This window comes from Hypoxylon fragiforme (assembly GCF_022984875.1).
Source record: "Hypoxylon fragiforme strain CBS 206.31 chromosome Unknown GGS25scaffold_2, whole genome shotgun sequence".
NCBI lineage: Eukaryota > Fungi > Ascomycota > Sordariomycetes > Xylariales > Hypoxylaceae > Hypoxylon > Hypoxylon fragiforme.
This window is the reverse complement of record NW_026054757.1, coordinates 683,355-701,689: the sequence shown is the minus strand read 5'-3', so window position 1 is coordinate 701,689 and position 18,335 is coordinate 683,355. Positions and strand designations below refer to the sequence as shown.

The 18,335-nt window shown below is 46.1% G+C and overlaps 4 protein-coding genes across 4 annotated transcripts; all 4 read left to right on the top strand.

Moving 5' to 3' along the window:
- The first annotated feature begins 623 nt into the window (after positions 1-623).
- On the top strand, positions 624-1,562 carry GGS25DRAFT_109162 (uncharacterized protein). Its single transcript, XM_049256023.1, has one exon. It carries the CDS (start codon positions 1,044-1,046, stop codon positions 1,404-1,406), a length of 363 nt encoding a protein of 120 aa, XP_049119733.1. The 5' UTR covers positions 624-1,043; the 3' UTR covers positions 1,407-1,562.
- Positions 1,563-2,306: 744 nt separating this feature from the next.
- Positions 2,307-3,605, top strand: GGS25DRAFT_474066 (uncharacterized protein). Its single transcript, XM_049259595.1, has 3 exons — positions 2,307-2,658; positions 2,764-3,428; positions 3,495-3,605. The coding sequence occupies exons 1-2, from the start codon at positions 2,559-2,561 to the stop codon at positions 2,967-2,969; spliced, it is 306 nt and encodes a 101-aa protein (XP_049119732.1). The 5' UTR covers positions 2,307-2,558; the 3' UTR covers positions 2,970-3,428; positions 3,495-3,605.
- Positions 3,606-11,487: 7,882 nt separating this feature from the next.
- GGS25DRAFT_517859 (uncharacterized protein) lies at positions 11,488-14,236 on the top strand (the record flags this gene model as incomplete). Its single annotated transcript, XM_049263450.1, has 4 exons — positions 11,488-12,549; positions 12,674-13,664; positions 13,716-14,113; positions 14,189-14,236. 4 exons carry the CDS (start codon positions 11,488-11,490, stop codon positions 14,234-14,236), a joined length of 2,499 nt encoding a protein of 832 aa, XP_049119731.1.
- Positions 14,237-16,110: 1,874 nt separating this feature from the next.
- Positions 16,111-18,295, top strand: GGS25DRAFT_474037 (FMN-linked oxidoreductase). The gene is made up of 2 exons (XM_049259594.1): positions 16,111-16,439; positions 16,514-18,295. The coding sequence occupies exons 1-2, from the start codon at positions 16,314-16,316 to the stop codon at positions 18,131-18,133; spliced, it is 1,746 nt and encodes a 581-aa protein (XP_049119730.1). The 5' UTR covers positions 16,111-16,313; the 3' UTR covers positions 18,134-18,295.
- The last annotated feature ends 40 nt before the right edge of the window (positions 18,296-18,335 follow it).

Sequence of the window (18,335 nt, the reverse complement as noted above, 5' to 3'; positions counted from 1 at the left end):
CCGATACTCTGTACTAGTAGTACCACCTGACAGAGTAGAGACGTAATGTTGAACTAATACCTCCTAGACCCTGAACATCAATCATTCAAGTTCCCGATCCTTGCTTGTTCCTGTATTTTCGTCATTCTCCTCATTTCTAACCGTACATGCTGATGCTGTGTAGGTAGGTACTCTTCTAACCTACATACATAGCGAAGAGCATTACTATGTAAAGTGAAAATCATTATCTTGGCTGCGCGTCACGGCACCGACGATTATGATAGGGCTGACTGGACTTGTCCCACTTTCAACGACTCTAGCATTCCAGCAGAAGATCACTTGCGGGGTGACTAACATCAGTATTGGCAGTTTTGCCTGGACAGAAGTCACACGCCGTTTCTTGTCCCCATCTCCCCATCTTCCCTGCAATGATATTCTTCCTATCTTCTTCCTATCTTCCAGCTAGCCATGGGCTTATTGGTCAATAGGGCAGGTATCATATGCATCAGTTGCCTTACACAAGGCCATCCAACCACTTACCCTGCTTCTGTGCCCCTCTACCCATGTTAAGCTACCATTTATACTAGGTATATGCAGATGTTGGGCCAAGTGGCCCATTACTTGAGCCGCCAAGCTTCCCTTTCTATTCCCATTAAAGAGGATTCGTATATCTTAATATGTATGTAGGTAGGTATATATAAGACATGTCCAGGCACCAAGATTTCTAGACCCTGATCCCCAAGGTCAAAGTGTTTCTATTTAGATTCATTGTGCGATCAACACATTCCTACACATAACTGCACCAGGTGTGCGTGCTAAACTTAGTAACCCTGGAGGGCATTCATTCTTCTTTTATACTGCAATACTGCTACTGTCAACTCAAGAACAGCTTTGTCTAAGCTCGAAGCATTTATACCAATCCACAAACACACACACATGCACATACATACTCTCTGAATCGCCAAATAGCTTGTTGCTGTCCTAAACCCCCGCTTAGCAGAGGAACATACACATCACAAGTCCTATAAATCTTTTACATCAACCTCGGCCATCCTCAAGCCAATATGCCTCGAGGTCCATCCCCCGCGCCGCTGAAGCTTAGGAGCTCCGACGAATCCTCACGTCGTCGCCCAGGTAGCATTAGCTCCTCCATCTCAGACCAACAGATGTCCAAAGTTGGCAAACTACGATGCTTTATTGCCGAGCTCAAGGCTAATGAGGGGCAGGAGTCTCCTAAGAGCAGCACGTTCGAAGATTACCGCAAGGAATTGGGCGGTCACACCTCGACGAGCCGCAAGAAGTCCTGCTCGGTTTCAAAGCCACACTCGCCGACCGTGAATGTGTACACACACTGTGGTCGGCACTCAGACCAGTACTTGTTTGGCGGCTGGTCCAACATCGTCAAGTCTACCTTCAAGAAGGAATAAACGATAGACACCTTTACGACTTGGAGTTGATCTTCAAGATTATCTACCTACCTACTCTTGCCTGGGTACAGATTAGGTATGCAATGAATGGCCTGCTGCTTGACGACTTCAAGGCGGCCTTTATGCTGAGACTACGAGATTGGAAGTAATACTGTACACCAGGATAGCGCTGTATTCGGGAGGATTTTTGATTAAAATTATACCTATTCACGTTATGTAATGATGGTTTTAATTTATGAGATATGAGTCACTGACAACAATAAACATCAATATCAAAGCAAATACATTACCTACGCTTCTTCCCTTCGCCAATGATGTGTCCATGTGAGATCTGGCAATTACCTCCCTATGGTACCTACCCACCCACGTATGTTTTCGGCCTGAATCACTTCAATCTGTGGTTCGCAACAGCAAAGCAAAGGGGGTCATGGGATCAATATTCATGTCCACGCTAGCCTCGAATTATGTATGAAAGCTCGTGTTTATGACGTATCTAAAGGAAGTTTCTTCCGCAGAGTCTGGGCCGTGTTATGCGCAACGTCGGTGAAGGGATCGAGGTTAGTGTCACGGCCTTATCCGGCTATCCGCCACCGCGGCTCTGACGGAGCGGAACGGCCGTGTATGGAGGTATAATACGACTTCTATGTATGTGTGTGTCCCTGGAAGTATGTAGATATGTGTGTGTAAGTTAGCAGGTGGTGTTGGTTATTATCTAGATTGGTAGTGTTTGTTAGATCGGACCTTGCAGGTAGGATTAGAATAGGTCCCGTCTGACTGGCCGGTGTGTACCTGCTTATGTACCTACATCTAACATCTACCCAGTCATAAATTCTGCAACAGGAGAGATGATCTACGTGATCCCGCCCTTGCGTCGAATAATCTTTATCTAGGACTTGTGACCCGACAGTAAGTCCTACAGCAATTGGTTCATCTCCCAACTACCTACAGTACATGATCACCCCCTTTTTTCGACTTAACAGAATACCAGGTCCTTCCCTATCTCACAGTACCTCGTCCTTACTTGAAGCATAGACCAATTGAGTCGTGCGTTTTCGAGCAAGATCTATCACGACCATCACAAGCCCCAGTCAAGCCGTCTAGCCGTCCACGTGGTGTTTTGCCCACAGAAATTCCGATGGTTTCGATCATCGAATGCCCTCAACAGGAACTAGCCCCCTCGCGGTTTACTTGGGTAGTGTGAGGAGGAGGAGATACGATATCGTGTCCTTACTGTCTCCAATACTTTTCAAAGGTATGAGTGATACCTACAGCACCCCGTATGCAACCGTCGTGGAATATGCTGTAAGGTTCGGCTGTCTCTTATATACCACCAAGTATAATACTTACATCAGCAAAGTATACATCATTATTCCTACATATACTCTTCAGGGAAGAGGTACGTTTCACAAACCATTATATATCCCAATAAACTCATTGGCCGAACACTTGATTCTTTTTCTTTTCTTTTCTTCTTCGGAGAGGATGATTCATGGCAGGCAAAACCCAGACGATGGGAACACAAAGCCGACGCCCGGTGTCACCATGGATGAGACAACCCGATGAGCCATCCATCTTCAACATCAAGCCCAAAGTCTTAGGATGCAGACTATAGGCAGAGCAGCCACTTCCTTCGAAGTCTTCGACTGCAGATGTCCAGCGTTCTGCCTGTAGATGGATGTAGGTACATTAGCACCAACAAAGAGAGAAAGAGAGAAAGATGTAGGTACGTAGATGCCACTTCGATCTCATCCCACGGATACCCACAGCCCTGCGTAACACACGCTCGGTAGCCCGACAACAGCAAGTCCCCGGCGGTTAGCTACCTACCTACCCAGACATACATCAATTGACAAGGTAAAGTACCTACCTACCTACGTAAGCTCTCTATTCTCCTAACATTCGAGCATTGATGCATGCCCAGCCCTCTCCTCTTTCCTGACCCTCAGCATTCATGCACTGGATCGGCATTCACTTTATCAATCTAGTGAGATCGTACAGAAGCCCGCGGGGAGCGGTATGTAGGTATGTATTGTATATATCACCTACATATGCACATTTGCAATTCTACCCTTGTCCTGATGTTCTTAGGCCGGCCCCGTCTGCCCATACGTACATGATTAGTGATGCTTCCTCGTCCTCGAATTCATGTTCCAGCTCTCAGCTGACACGAGCGTATACCTACATACATATATAGGAGGTACATATATATCTGCTCTTACGTATGCTAGGGTTGGTTGGATACCTACCTGGATACCTATGACCGCCAATCGAGCGTGGAACATGGACTACGAGGCGACTGGGTACGAGATGGATCGGTGAATTTATTGTACTCAGTGTGTGCCGTGAATCGGTTCCCGTACCCCGTGTACCAGCGGGCTGCTACTACGTACCTCAAAGCCTACCTAGATGCACAGGGTACTTCTACATACATAGGTAGGTAAAGCCCCCTATGAATTGTGTATTGGTACTACATGGTCACTGCATACCTAGGTAGGTATACATTACCACTACTACACACATAAACATTGTGAAGGTGCCTATTTATCTCCGATTTACTCGATGTCCTGCGTGTTTGTTTTTCGGTAACGATACGTGTATGTAAGGGGTGCTACATACATACCTTTATGCATACATAGTAGGTATCCTCGGCAAGTGGCACCATCTACCTAACCTAGATACTTATGTACTTGTCTCCTACTTACCCACCAACCTCCATCTTCATGTCCAGAGTCCAGACTCCAAAGCCACCAGCCACAAACTCCAAGTACTTACATACATACATACACACATATGCGTAAGGCACATCTACGGACAGATAGGCTTGCTTGTAAAAGATCTACGGCTGCGCTAGGCCGGGAGAGGCCGGATACGAACGAGGGGGCCCGGCGGCGCGTTTCTGTCGGAGAAAGAATGACGAGCATTCGGGTATTTTAGAAAAAGCCGCCGCGCTACACTCCCGTTTTCTAGTTTGCGGGGGTGGAGGGGGGGGGAGGGGGGTTGTTTAGTTTCAGGGGCTTTACTTGATTTTGCATGAAGAGCAAGAAACGAAAAAAAAAAAAAAAAAAAAAAAAAAAAAAAAACATAAGAAAGAAAGAAAAGGGCCTTGATCGATACATACTATTCAACTCCCACTTTGCCATGCGTACTTGGTAAATATGCCAATAGAACAGGCACCTAGGTAGAAGATATACCGACCTCACGAGAAAGAAGGTGAAAAAAAAAAAAAAAAAAAACAGGGCCTAGAGCAACCAACAGCTACGCTGCACAACCACTCACTCACTCACTCACAAAGATCAAGAACCCTCCTCTCCTCTCTAACCAGGAGCCCCTGGATTTCTCTCTGCGGCCCCTCCTCCCCTCCTTCGAAGGAAGGAAGCAACTCTTCCAATATTCTCGGATAACTCAATGCTGTGTGCTGTGTGTCTACATCTGCGGTGTTTCGACAACACAGAGGAAAAATACGCGGACACCCGTATAGCGCGGACAAGGTCTGTCTTTGCTTGTGCTTTGCTTTCTCCTCTTTCTTACTCTCGCACTCACACGCTTTTCTCTGTGTGCGCGTCTGCCTCTTTATTACTTTTATTTATTTATTTTTATTTTTTTCCTTCCTAGTTCAAGACCACCGAACCACCTATCTACCTACCTGACATCGAAGCCGTGACACGCTCGTGGAACATATACTCTGACGTCCGAGTGGCTGGGATACGCCGGTTTGTTTGAAGTAGAGGGGGTCCTTCTCTCTTTTTTTTTTTTCTTCTCCCTCTTAGGTGCTAGGTGAAGGGGGGTTTTTTTTTTAAATAGAGAGGCAAACTCTCTTAGCGTGCGTCGCACGAAGCGGTGAGTTTAAGCAGGTTAGTTTTCGAGACGAATCCATGATCCCGAATCTTGGGATGGGGATCTTCGAGCCTCTGAGGTAGGTTGGAAAGTCCCAGATCGACGTGTGTGGGGGGGGGGGGGGGGGAAGGCGCCGCAGATAGATAGATAGATTCGGTCTTTTTTTTTTCAGGGGTTTATTACTGGCGTTTGCGTACCTGGTTTATTGGGAGGTGTTACTGCTTGGCCTCTGTCATGTCGTCGACTTCTTGTTTCAACGTTAAGGCTTGAAGGAAGAGATCTAATAGCTTCGCAATACTTCACATGTGCTGGAAGACGAAGAGGAATTGTCTTACCTATGTAGGCATTGTAGCCCGGTGGTTGGGTTACTTGGGGTTGGAAGATGCGGTAAAGCGTGGCTAGTAGAGCTGTTAGAAGGCCCGAGTATACTATGTAGAGAGAAATCGGCCTCTATAGGTGGGCAAGATATATGTGGCCGTTGGTCTGTATGTATCACGGGTCTAGGAAAAACTCACATTCCTCTTGCAGCTAGCTATACTGCCCATATACGTAACTGGGTAGCATTTTGCTGGACTTATGCCAGGTACTATGTGAGTGAACTGTCGAGGGTAACAGGATTGGTTGGCCATGGCAAGCCGTACGTCTGTATAAACAGGCATGCTCAATGCTGTGCCTTCGAGTGTTTGGTGTATAGGGCCTTGGGCATGCGATATTTCGGGATTGCAGACGTAGGTCAAGCTTTTGTGATGCGACTGTAAAGGGCAGGGCATAAGTACCAACTTGGGCACTTACTTATCGTGTACCAATCGATTGATACCTAATCGAGTGATATGTATAGGAGTATACCTGTCAAGTATCGTGACATTTGCCTCAGTTGTTCGTATGCACCTGGTCTGGTTGGCGGTGGGTATAGAGTGTAGATCATGGCAAACAGGTTTATGTATGCTCACCCTCGATTCTTGAGTGTATTGGATAGATGAGATCAGACTGGGTCCTTTAACTCTGTTCTCAACCAGTTGGAAGTTTGCGAAGCTTCAATTTGGTTTTCTCTGGACAACTGTATGAAGCAGGTAGACCTCTGACCTCGGAGTTGGCATTTTAGTATATGTAACATAAGTAACATAGTAGCACTATTATGTAGGTTGTCGCCGGGAGGTTCTAACCTTGAACATCGGTACCCTGGTCTGGTTATCTCTTAGCCGAGCCGCAAATGCTACTAGAGTAACTAGACTGCTAGGCTAGGTTGGAAGCTTTCAATGTTTTCCCGGTGTGACTACGGAGTAAAGATCGTAGTGCCCGAATAGCACGGGGTTCGTACATAGTAGAGAGAATTATAGTACCAGGTACATTATAGTAAGGTATTAACCTAGCCTACTACTAAGTATGCTGGCATGCTGGTAGTTATGTTAGAGTAAGGAAAGATAGCGAACAATTCCTGGGTACTTTTCAGAATACCATTCATAAGTTTGGAACTATCGCTATGTCGCTACCATCAAACGATCAAACGAATGTTGCTGTCGCATATCGCCAAGCCTGAAGTCCTTGGTAGACAGTGGACATTCCCTGTTGTATGCGGGGTGGCGATTCACTGGCTGCTGATTGTATTTCCAAAGAGAGAAGTTTACCTGGGTACCGTACCTCGGTAGGTAGTGTACAATACCTTCAGTCTATGTATGTTACAGTTCACATAATACATCACATACATCAATGATATGCAGGTAATCCAAGGAGCTCTTCATAAAAGCTTACATATACATGTCCATCCCTCTAATTCGAGACAGGGAAACACTACATTTATCGCATATCTAATATTCAATGTTAGGTGTCAACATAGGTAAACCTCTTTGTTGTCAGTAAGGTTACCACATATTATTACTATTGATAGTGGTGAGTAAGGCCTGCAAATTGTCTTGAACTTTCATCGGGCCTGCATTGACGGTGCATAAAACAAGTTATGATGCAAAACTAACAAAGAAACAGACTTTTTTATACGAAGAGCGAAGCGCGGATTGTGTAGATCTTGTACTGGATAAGCAAAGAAAAATAGGGGCTTCGATACGGGGGGGTTACCTAAGGCTTAGGTACCCCTACTTGGCCTACCTAGGTATTGTGCATGTTAGTAATAATAGAACATTGAAGTAAGATGGACCGAGATGACATGGGGAAAGGGGGTTCTCTCCACAAAATGGATCTTGACCGTTGACATAATTTGACCCATTTGTGCTGGCGTAATTCTTTTCACATATAACCGATTTGATATTCCGCCTGGGACTTGTTGGTCTTTGCTGGCCTCTGCTTTGCCTGAGTACGTAGTTGTAGATCGATGGATCGATGATCCTATTGATCCTATGGTGGACCTGGGTTTGATGGTTGTGGCCATTGAAAGGGGTGTCTTTTGAAAACAACACTTGAATATTAACGAAGGGCATCTCGATACATATACGGAGAAGTGTTGGCTACTTATGTACAGCACCTATTGTGGTATGTACTACTAGTAGTATTGTACAATACTTAGGGCTATGTGTAGACAGTGTAGTTCCATGGATACCCCTGAAGAGTATTAGGTAGTGTGCCGGTTTATTACATACATACCAAAGTAGTCATACGCCGTACGGACTCATACCTACTGGGCACTTAAAGGTCCCGGGTACTGTGCAGCTGTGCTGTTGGATGATGTCTTTTTTGATGGCTCACATCATTCTCAATGTTGTAACCTACCTAACCTAGGGTACGTAATTCTCTTTGAAGACGAGGTTGACAGGTTGTATGTGAGTGGATGGGTGGTGTGTGCATTGTTCAAGGATCTCCAGCTTTTATGAGTAGAAGATTGTGTTGATCTCCAGTGCGAATTCCTTCTGAGATGAACAAATTTCCGTAAGTGGTAAACAGACTGGCTGGCTGGTAGGCAAAAGTAGAACAATGGTACCTGCAGAGACAAGACACGTTCAAGACAAGGGCTTCCAATCAACTGCCTATCTATCATAATGTTGATTATGATGTCGATCTATCAAGATATCCATCTCAAATGTGCGTTGTAATAGCCATTCGCATTGGCAACAAGTATTAAGTATGAGTTATTCAAAGAGGGCGACAAGGTGGGTTTGACAACTTACATATGCTTCAAGCCTTCGAGTGGCTTATGTACCTAGTAGGTAGGTATGCATTAGTGCGCATATGTAGTATTCACAGTTGCCGAGTTGACTGTTGCCCCTGAGAACAAGTCGCCAAAGACCTTCAGGGCTTCAGGCGACTTTGGAGGTTACATTCACAACTTGCATGTAACTATGTATCTAGATGTAGTGAGCATCGAGTCTTCACGTACGACAGTCACGTCATTCCTAGAATTAATCTAGGGCGGTAGGGTCACTAGTTAAGCTGTTACGCATGTATATACAGTAGCAAACTACCCCATACAGATACCAAGCATTATGCAGCACATGTATCCTGAATATTCATATTCTCGAAGCTTTCCCATAGAATTTGATCCCTAGATTTGTATCCAGATCCTATGTACATAGTATCTTGTGATATCATGCCTATCTCAGCGGCACTTGCATATTAGTAGAAGAGCAATCGAACGATGAATGCAGATACTACATAGTTAATGTAGGTAAGTAACAATTGTACATACATTAATATCTGTATACTGTGCCATACACAGCCGCGTCATGCTGTAAAGCATCGCTCTAATCCCCCGACACCCCGTCGTGCTTCGCCTAGCGTGACATAGCCATAGCCAATCGCCATCTGGTAGTGCTCCTTGTCTCATCAACAATCCCAGCAAGACGGTGGCCAATTGGCGTAAGAGTCTGGTGTTAATGGGAGAGCCTCGCAATCTGAGATAGCCCTAGAGCACAGTCACAGGCGGTACGTGCCTTGAAGCCCTCTGCTGGTACTAGGTACATGGCGTGTAATGTAATGGAAACACGTTAGTTAAAACACGTATCTGCTAATAGCAGTAGTTAGATCGGACGTATTGCACAAGACACAAACAAACAATCGCGGGTTAAATCTTGCTAGTGTGCCCCTATTATCCAGAGTAATGCGCCCTATATTTAGTACTAGTACAGACTGTACAGTCCATTACTATGTATTCGGCACATACTCACTACCACATTCATATCCATGGATATAAATGTGTAGGTATCTTACGTACCTCTGTATTGTGTGCTGGATCGTGATACATGGGGAAGTGGGTGGGAGATTCATGCAAGTGCCATAGCATGTTGACATTGGAAAATCCGAAAGTCGTATTGACGATTCCTTCCCAGCATGAATCTTGGAAGTCTCTTCAGTTGGTAGTAAGCCTCTTACCAACTCCCTACTATGCAGTAGTATGACATTGAACAGACAAGGTGAAGTCACAGGGGTTCTAACAATTAATGATCCAAAGATTGAGATCATTGAAGTTCCCAATGATAATGAAATATCATTGATTATACTGAAATGATTATAATGAAATGATTAAATAAAAGGGTTAGTTATCGGTGCGTACCCTACACAGGTCTAAATATTCAGTTATTTCAGTACGATGTACAATACAATACAATACAAAAACTACAATACAACTAAATTAGTGTAGTAGTAGGCAGGTAGGGACCTGTGCAGAACCCTTACTTACCCCATTTCATGCATGTGGTTAGAGATTTGTATCCACTGACCACTCAACTGAGCATTTAGTACAAGTACCATTTATACCTAGGTTAGTATGTAGAGGTACAAGACATGCCTGTATCCATCCATAGTTACATACATACACACAATAACATGCCAGGGAAGGGATACAGGGTACCTTCTTTCTGTGGGTTTGTCCCTCGTACAATCTACACACACTACACCACTTTTGGTTAGTACAGCTCTAAGACCTGCAGCAGCCGACGGTCATTGCACGAGTCTGGCTTTGGCTGCGATCCACTCTTATATCGCACCTAATGTATAAATTGATGTACAAGTACTTAACTATTGCACATACCTAGCAGACTAGTGTAGAATTAGCAAGAGTCAATTCAACTGGGGGATCCAACGCAGCGCAACGCTACATACACACATACATATGTACATACATACATATAACTACTATGGATACATAGGTATACATACATACTGCGTACATACACACAATACATACACGCTACTACGCCTGCCAGGATACGGATGCTGGCGCTGCCAGAAAGAAAGACAGCTTGAGAATTCAAACCTCAACTTCCAATCTTCTTTCCCTTTCCATCCCAATGCATCTCTGAATATCATCAACTCTCTTTCCCCCCCTTTTTTACACCTTCCTCTCTTCCTTCTTTCTGCCCCCCCTAGTCATATTCCCCCCTCTATTTCTACTTAACTACGTCGTACATAGCGTTGTTCAGAAATTACCCTTCTCTTTTCTTGTGTTGTGTGTTGTGATTTGATTCCTACCTACAACGCCTCTTCCTTTTTTGTCGAGGTTTCTTTTCACCTTCCCCCATCCCCATCCCAATCCCAGCCCTTGCCCGTATCCTTCAAGCCCTTCTTATTTGGTGTTTGTCTAGGATCGTTTAGCACCATTCGATTCACTTGCCCTCTTACCATTTCTTATTTAAAACCAAAACCAAAACCAAAACTTATAAAACACGAAAAAAACAACAAAAAGAATATTCCTTTGGGTCGATAACACACGTGTAGGATCATCGTGATAACTTACTTCATGTCATCCTACTAGAATTTTACTATTCTTCGTGTCAGTTGTGGCACCGAATCGGCCATCACTTCAGATTAGTTGTCGTGAAATAGCCGACATCTACATCGAAAAGCTGTCTACGGTAATAGCAGGCTTCTTTTTCTGAAGATCACCACTCGCTTTTTTTTTTCCTGGTCGCAGGCGCCCTTCTATTCCTTCTGAATTTATCGTCCTTTACCTCACTTAATCGCTTCCCACCATCGATTGACCCATATCCCTACGTGGCCGAGCGTATTAATTGGCTGGACATTCGATATTATAAAGGTGTGCATTTGTCTTGCTTCCTCGCACCCTAAAGTCTCCCGAACCGAACACCGACCAGCACGATTTCCTCATTGCTCGATTCATGATTATTCAATTATCAATCATTCCATAGGTACACGACTAACAAATATCTCAAGGGCTTCCCTTTGTACCTCTCTCCAAGAACATCTTCCTTCGCGAACGATCCTCGCATAGCCTATAGGCTAGTAGGCCAAGCCAGCGAATCGAAACCCTTCGATCGTGAGCTATTCGAGCCATATATCTTCGAATATGGCTGCGCTGGTCCAAACATATCCTCAGCAAAGTGGAACAGTGACATTGCTTCAAACCAAACCCAGCCCAGCTTCTGGAATCATGCCAACACCATCAGGAGCCCAGCCCAATCAGGCCTACATAAGCAACCCGCAGCGGACAGGTTATCACAGCATGTCTGGCAGCATATCGGGGGGACCAAACGTCTATCGTGGCAACACATCGGCCCCAGTTCAACCATATGCTTTCACAGCTACGCCCGGTTTGGTTAATGGTGGACAATGGCAACAATATGGGGCCTATCGTTCTTCATCAAATGTACCCAATATGCAAATGGTGGACCCGAATGCTGCGGCACGTCCTCGCTATCCAGCAAACCAGTCCAATCCTCCAGGCAACGCTAATAATGCCCATCCGACAAGAGCTCAGGACGACCTCCGGGCCGCCGCATCGGGGCCTCGGCCACAGTTAGCACCTTTGAATCTATCGTCTAATCAACCGACATTCGCACAGGTTGCCGCTGCAAAAGCATCGCCTGAGCGGTATAGACGACCATCTCCAAAGCACACAGATTCATCACCAAGTATTTTACAGACACCGAAACCACCACAAGGTTCGGCGACGCCATCAGGTTCTGGGATGGCTACCGTTGTTCATCTTTACAATCCGCGGACCATGCCAGAACAAAAAGCCAAAGCATCTAGAAATTCTGTAGGATTCGCCAACAGGCCGCATAATACTTATGCTACTATGGATGACATGCAACTGTACCGACATCCCACCGAGGAAGAAGCGAAGAGGTTTCGACGGCGCAGCATCCACTCAATCAATTCTTCCGATTATCCCAGCCCCCTGACCCCGCAGGACTTCAAGCAAGCGGAGGAATCATTCCGCCCAGATGGACTATCCATCTCAAAGAAGCAGGGTGGTTCAAGTTCAGATAAGGATCAGAAAAATGTTATTCGAAATGCAACTAACCTTCCTGCTCCCGAGCCTGTGGAGAAAAATGCAATGCATGCTAAGAATGGCAGTTCTGAGAGTGTTAATTCAAGTGGAAGCAGTAATTCCAGGCCGCCTTCGGTAAGTTTCTAAGCATGAAGGGGGAAATGAAAGTTCCCAGTAGATTGTCCAATCAGGTGGTGGATGGACAGTAACATTGTCTATATTCAGGGATGCTAAGTACTAACTAAACGTGTTATGGCAGTCTACCAATCGAAACTCCAATGCATCTGCCCCCACGGTAAGCCCCGCCTCAACCTCCTCCACTTCTGGGGACAAGAAGTCTGGGCAGGATCAATCGAAGCCGGTGAATATACCGCCTCGCGCCTCATCATCTACTGATGTCGGGAAGCGAACCATCAACCCATCACCATTATCCAAACCGGTAGCCATGGGTCCCGGGTCTGCATCCGATGACTCGGCGTCGCCCGCCAACGTTCCGGAATCAACTGCACCTAAAACATCGACGCCCTCTGCGAGTGCAGTAGCAGATAGTCCTGCGGCCAAGCAGCTGGCCGCGATTAACGAGAAAGGGGGAAAGTCAAAGACTAAGACGTCGCGACTGCGACGAGCCTTTTCTTTTGGGAGCGCTGCCGAACTTCGGAAGGCTGCTGGACAAGATGTCGGGTCCGACTTCGCTAAGACGGCGCAAAATGACCCTACGAAGCTGCACAAGGATCCTAGGGCTGAGGATATTTTTGAGGAGGAACAGGCGCGGATTGCGCAGAAGCAGGAGGAGGCCGGAATTGGTAGCAGCATCTACTCTGGCACTAAACTATTTACGGGGTCAACCGACAACCTATCGATTTCTTCGACGGCATCCTCAGCGTCGATTATGCTCCGCAAGATGGGTCGCGGGATGAAGAAGGGCGGGAGATCGTTGGTTGGATTGTTCCGACCTAAATCAATTATCGGATCAGTAAGCGAAGATCTCAAGGCACCCGAGGCCTCGGCAGCTGAAGTATCCATGGTTACGGTGGAAGCTGAGCGAGATATGCGTTTTCAGCAAGGCAGTGCCACCGGGCTGCCGCATTTAGAGTTCAAGCCGATGGATTCTACTAATTTAGCAGATAGCTTTTCGGCTGATCGTCTCGGGAGCTCGGGCACAGACAACTCGGGTGCGAGAAAGAGTATTGTTGGTGGTGAAAGGGAGAGAGCTGAGGTACTTGCTACCATACGAAAAGGCATTTTAAAGAGTATGTCACATCGCGAAGCAAATTTGTCACTCACATCTAACATGATTTTAGCTCGCAGCAACTCCCCAAGTCCATCCCCTCGTGCGCCTGAGATTAGAGGTCCCGCCTTCGACCTCCCCGCGATACCTACCATCTCCGACTCACCTAACTCGACCGCCCCAAGCACGCCGAATGATGACGTCCAGATCCATAAACGAAACGACTCGGTTACTATTGGCAATGAAGATTACTTTGTCTCGGCGCTCCGCCTACGTCAGGACACGAAGAGTGCTCCAACCACGCCCCAGGGTGGCTCCAGCAAGCGAAATGCTACTTTCAGCCCACGGATTGTCTTTCACGACACGTGGCCAAGTGGAGAGTATGACCGGCGCGGTGAGATTGCGACGTGCAATCGCCTGACGCCAATGCTCGCTCAGCAGATCAAGGAGGAGCTGAACACCTTCAAAATGGTATGTTAGGATGCGTGCCTCTATAGCATTATATCCTATTGTGTTTGTGGGTCAATACTGACGCTTTGTTTGCAGGAAATGGAAGTTCACGAGACGTCCAAGATTTATACGCAATTTTTTTAATGACGGCAAGCGCAACACTACGAAGCCAGTAAAACCCGTTCCCTTCTCGATTAAAGGCACATAGACCTGCGATCCTGTATTTGACAGTTTTAGAGTCCATGGCGTTGTACACGGTCAGCATAGTAAGGTGTCAGGGCGTTTTCGAATTCGTATTATCCTGCTATTTACCGAACACAAAAAAAACTGTTCGTTGCTATAATATCAAACATACCGGTAGCAGCGGGGAACTTGATGGGTCTACCGAGAACATCACTTTCGTCAGAACATATTTGCACCGAGCATCCTACCCCAAGTCTCAACTTAAATCGACCCCGGAGCAGGCTACGTTTTGTAGCCACAAACCCATAGGAACGTCTGTAGATGGGGCAACAAAGGTAGTCCACCATCCGGCATAATTGAAGGAGCATGCTTGCCATCTGGAAAACTGTCTGTCTGTCTGTGTCTGTCTGTATGTCTGGGGAAAAAGAACAGCAAAAAATGCCCTACTCTCCTCATGTCATTTAAAATGGAGAGGTAAATATTGCAACACCCAAGCCTAGCACATGGGTATAAAAGGATCGTCTCGGTTGGAGGAGTTATTTAATCAAGGCATGGTGATTTTACACATAAAGGGTCTTGTCTCTTAGCTGTCTAAAACCTATGAAGCTCTTCGTCGCTGCTGACGACGTAAATGAGCGGTGTCAAATTTTGGGGGAAAGTGTAGATGTATGTATCTACGGAGGTGTTGCATCAAGGTAATCTCAAAGACAAAAGGACACATGGACGCATGGACACATGAAGGAGTACCATTTGAAGTTTGGACGAGAGAAGGAACAATTGCATTTTGCCTTATCATCGTTCACGACCTCGAGACTATGATGACGTTGTTAGCTCCTAAGGATGGAAGTAATGTACTATTAGCGAAGAAGATTTGAGCACTACGTATTTTCGGATGGGGCAAATAGTGAATATCAATTTATCTACATAAGAGCAAGCGGTTCATGGATTCGTTCATTGTGTTAATTGCATTTCTTATGATTCTATTTAACTGTTGTGTAGATACTATCTACCTAGGTAGTCAGTATTACGAAGACATACTGTACCTAATACCAACAACCAAATAAAATAAATAAAATTGCCGGAAGTATCCTCCCCATAAACCCCTTACTAGCAGCTACTACATGTGTCGTGTAGGTACTTATAATCCTTGTCGTTTCCATTCAAGGGGTTCTACACAAGACGTTAGGTATTAGCTAGTCCGCCAAGAGGTTGTAACGGCCCAGAGCGATCTCAACATTGAACTGATGATTACATACTAGGTATATAATTATACGAGAAGTAGAGGTACAGTACCTGAAGAAACGAGGCGCAGCGCTAGTACGGATAATGTTCTTCAATGTTAGATTTCATTTCCCGGTGACGGGATCTTTTTCTAATCCGCGTTCGCGTTCGCCGTCTGCGAATTGATTGATGGGGCCTTTGTGGAGAGAGAGGTGAGGGAGGAAACATTAGAGAGTTCTTTTATGAGGCTCAGAGGCTGAGCTAGGGGATTTGATTATTGTTCATTTTATCGATGGATAGGAACAATTATGTAACTACCACATCAATGCAGATATTGCATAACTAACTTGAAGCACCTACTTCAATAACTATTGGTACATGTACCTTCTGCACTACATAAATAGCCTTTGTAAGGGTTTCAATATTAAGTTCAGTCTAGAGTTTGACATGCATGTGTCTCTCGAGGAAGCTAATTATGCTAATTATATGGATTGTACCTGTACGGTAGGCTGTACCGGGTAGTTGCCACTAGCTACATCAACGATAGTACGAAGTTATTTACTGGTAGTTAACTATGTACGAAAAAAAAAATAAAAAATAAGAAAAGCATGCAAGTTGTACAACCCCACCACGTGCAAGCCGCCGCAAGTTCAAACTCAATAGAAGGCACTTACTCTAATTTGTGATTATTTTCATTTCTGAAATATAAACGCTTTTGATCAAGGTTGCCATCGTGGAGGTCATAAGGAGAGCACTTCCGCGTCGGTGGAATACTGTCGGCTTCATCCAGAAATTACTTGCTACAAAACCTGTCGCAATGGCTTCTAGTCCGAGTGCAACCGATACAAAGCTGGGGAAACCCAAGCTGCATGGAAGGGCATTCTACGACAGCATAGGTAGTCCCAAGTTTGTTCTTGCGCCTATGGTTGACCAGTCTGAGTTCGTACGTTTCTTATCCGAAATCATTCGCATTGCTCTCGAAGACATCGAGTGCTGATCATCGTGACTTATTATTAGGCCTGGCGCATGCTCACTCGATCGTTCCTCACCCCAGCCGAGAACGCGAAACTCCTAGCTTATACTCCCATGCTGCATGCTAGACTATATGAAGAGACGATAAAATATAGAAACTCGCATTTCGAGCCGATCCAGCCTCCTACCGATTCCAAGTCACCGAGCCCCGCGCCCTCACCGTCAGATTTAGAGCAGTCCCAACCCGTACCATTCCTTGACGGCAATCCGGCCTTCGACCGACCTCTCTTCGTACAATTCTGCGCCAATGATCCTGAACGTTTGTTAGGTGCAGCGAAGCTAGTAGCGCCATATTGTGACGCCGTCGACTTGAATTTGGGATGCCCCCAAGGAATTGCGCGTCGAGGCCACTATGGCGCATTCCTACAGGACGACCAAGAGCTTGTATACAATTTAATCAACAATCTACACAAGAATCTTTCTGTACCTGTCACAGCTAAGATCCGCATATTGGATACTAAAGAAGAAACTCTGGCGTATGCGAAGAATGTGTTGGCCGCCGGTGCCAGTATCATTACTGTGCATGGAAGGAGGCGAGAACAGAAAGGGCATATTACGGGCGTCGCGGACTGGGAGTACTTGCGCTACTTGAGAGAAAACCTACCAAAAGATACGGTCATTTTTGCCAATGGCAACGTGCTCCAGCACGACGATATAGAGCAATGTCTCGAGGCAACTGGCGCTGATGCTGTTATGAGTGCGGAGGGCAACCTGAGTGACCCAGCTATCTTTGCGAAATTACCACCACCGGGACAAGAAGGGAGAGAGTACTGGCGCGGCAAGGATGGCAAAGGTGGCTATCGAATAGACGCCGTGTTCAGACGTTATATGGATATCATACACAAACACGTCCTACGGCACGACCCACCAGTTCGGAGGCCATTGTTCGTTGTCGGCGATGACGAAAGCTTTATTGCTGAAGGACGAGCGAGAGATGCAGAACAAGAAGAACCTGCACGCAAGAAGCGGAGGAAGGACGGTGGTGGCAAAAACGAGAAGTGCACCTCACCAAATTTACTCGCAATGCGGCCACATCTCTTCCATCTCCTTAGGCATTTCATATCAAAGCACACAGATGTACGTGACCTCCTCGCGAAGTGTCATGCTGGTGACGTCTCCACGATCGAGAAGATTCTCGAGGTGGTGGAGCGGCACGTAGCGGAGGGGCTTATCGAGTACGAGAAGACTGGGGACAAAAGCATCGAAGAACCGGAGCCCAAGCCCAAACCCATACCCGAGTCCCAGATAGAAGGCAAATTGGCGGTAGAATCTGAAAACACAGAAGACCCAGAAAGCTCAGTAGCGACAGTCAAGAAGTGCAAGAGGCCATTCTGGATCGCGCAGCCGATAGTTAGGCCGTTACCCAAGGAAGCCCTTGCGAATGGGAGCATTACATTAAAGAAGAAGGAGTTGGATAAGCAGGAAGCACCAGAGGCACTGAAAGCCAAAGTTGAGGTTGACAAGGATGTCGCCGATGGGCAGAAGACCAATGGCCGGAGACCGGAAGAGGAGTTACCGAAACCGGACGGCGTGGAGAGTACTAAAGAGCCGGGCATGGACCCGAAGAAACCGGCGCTTACGGCCGATGAGCTTATTTGTGGGTAGAAAAGTATAAGGACGGGACGGGACGGGACGGAATCAGGGTAGACAAGGTTAGAGAAAAATCTCAACGAAGGACAATCTAAGTTATTATTATGATACATGATATAGTATCATACAGTGACATACACACAACGCATAGAAATACACGCTCAAAGTAGAAGCCAATTCCACCCCCAACTAACCATTTCTGGTAGGTGAAAGATCC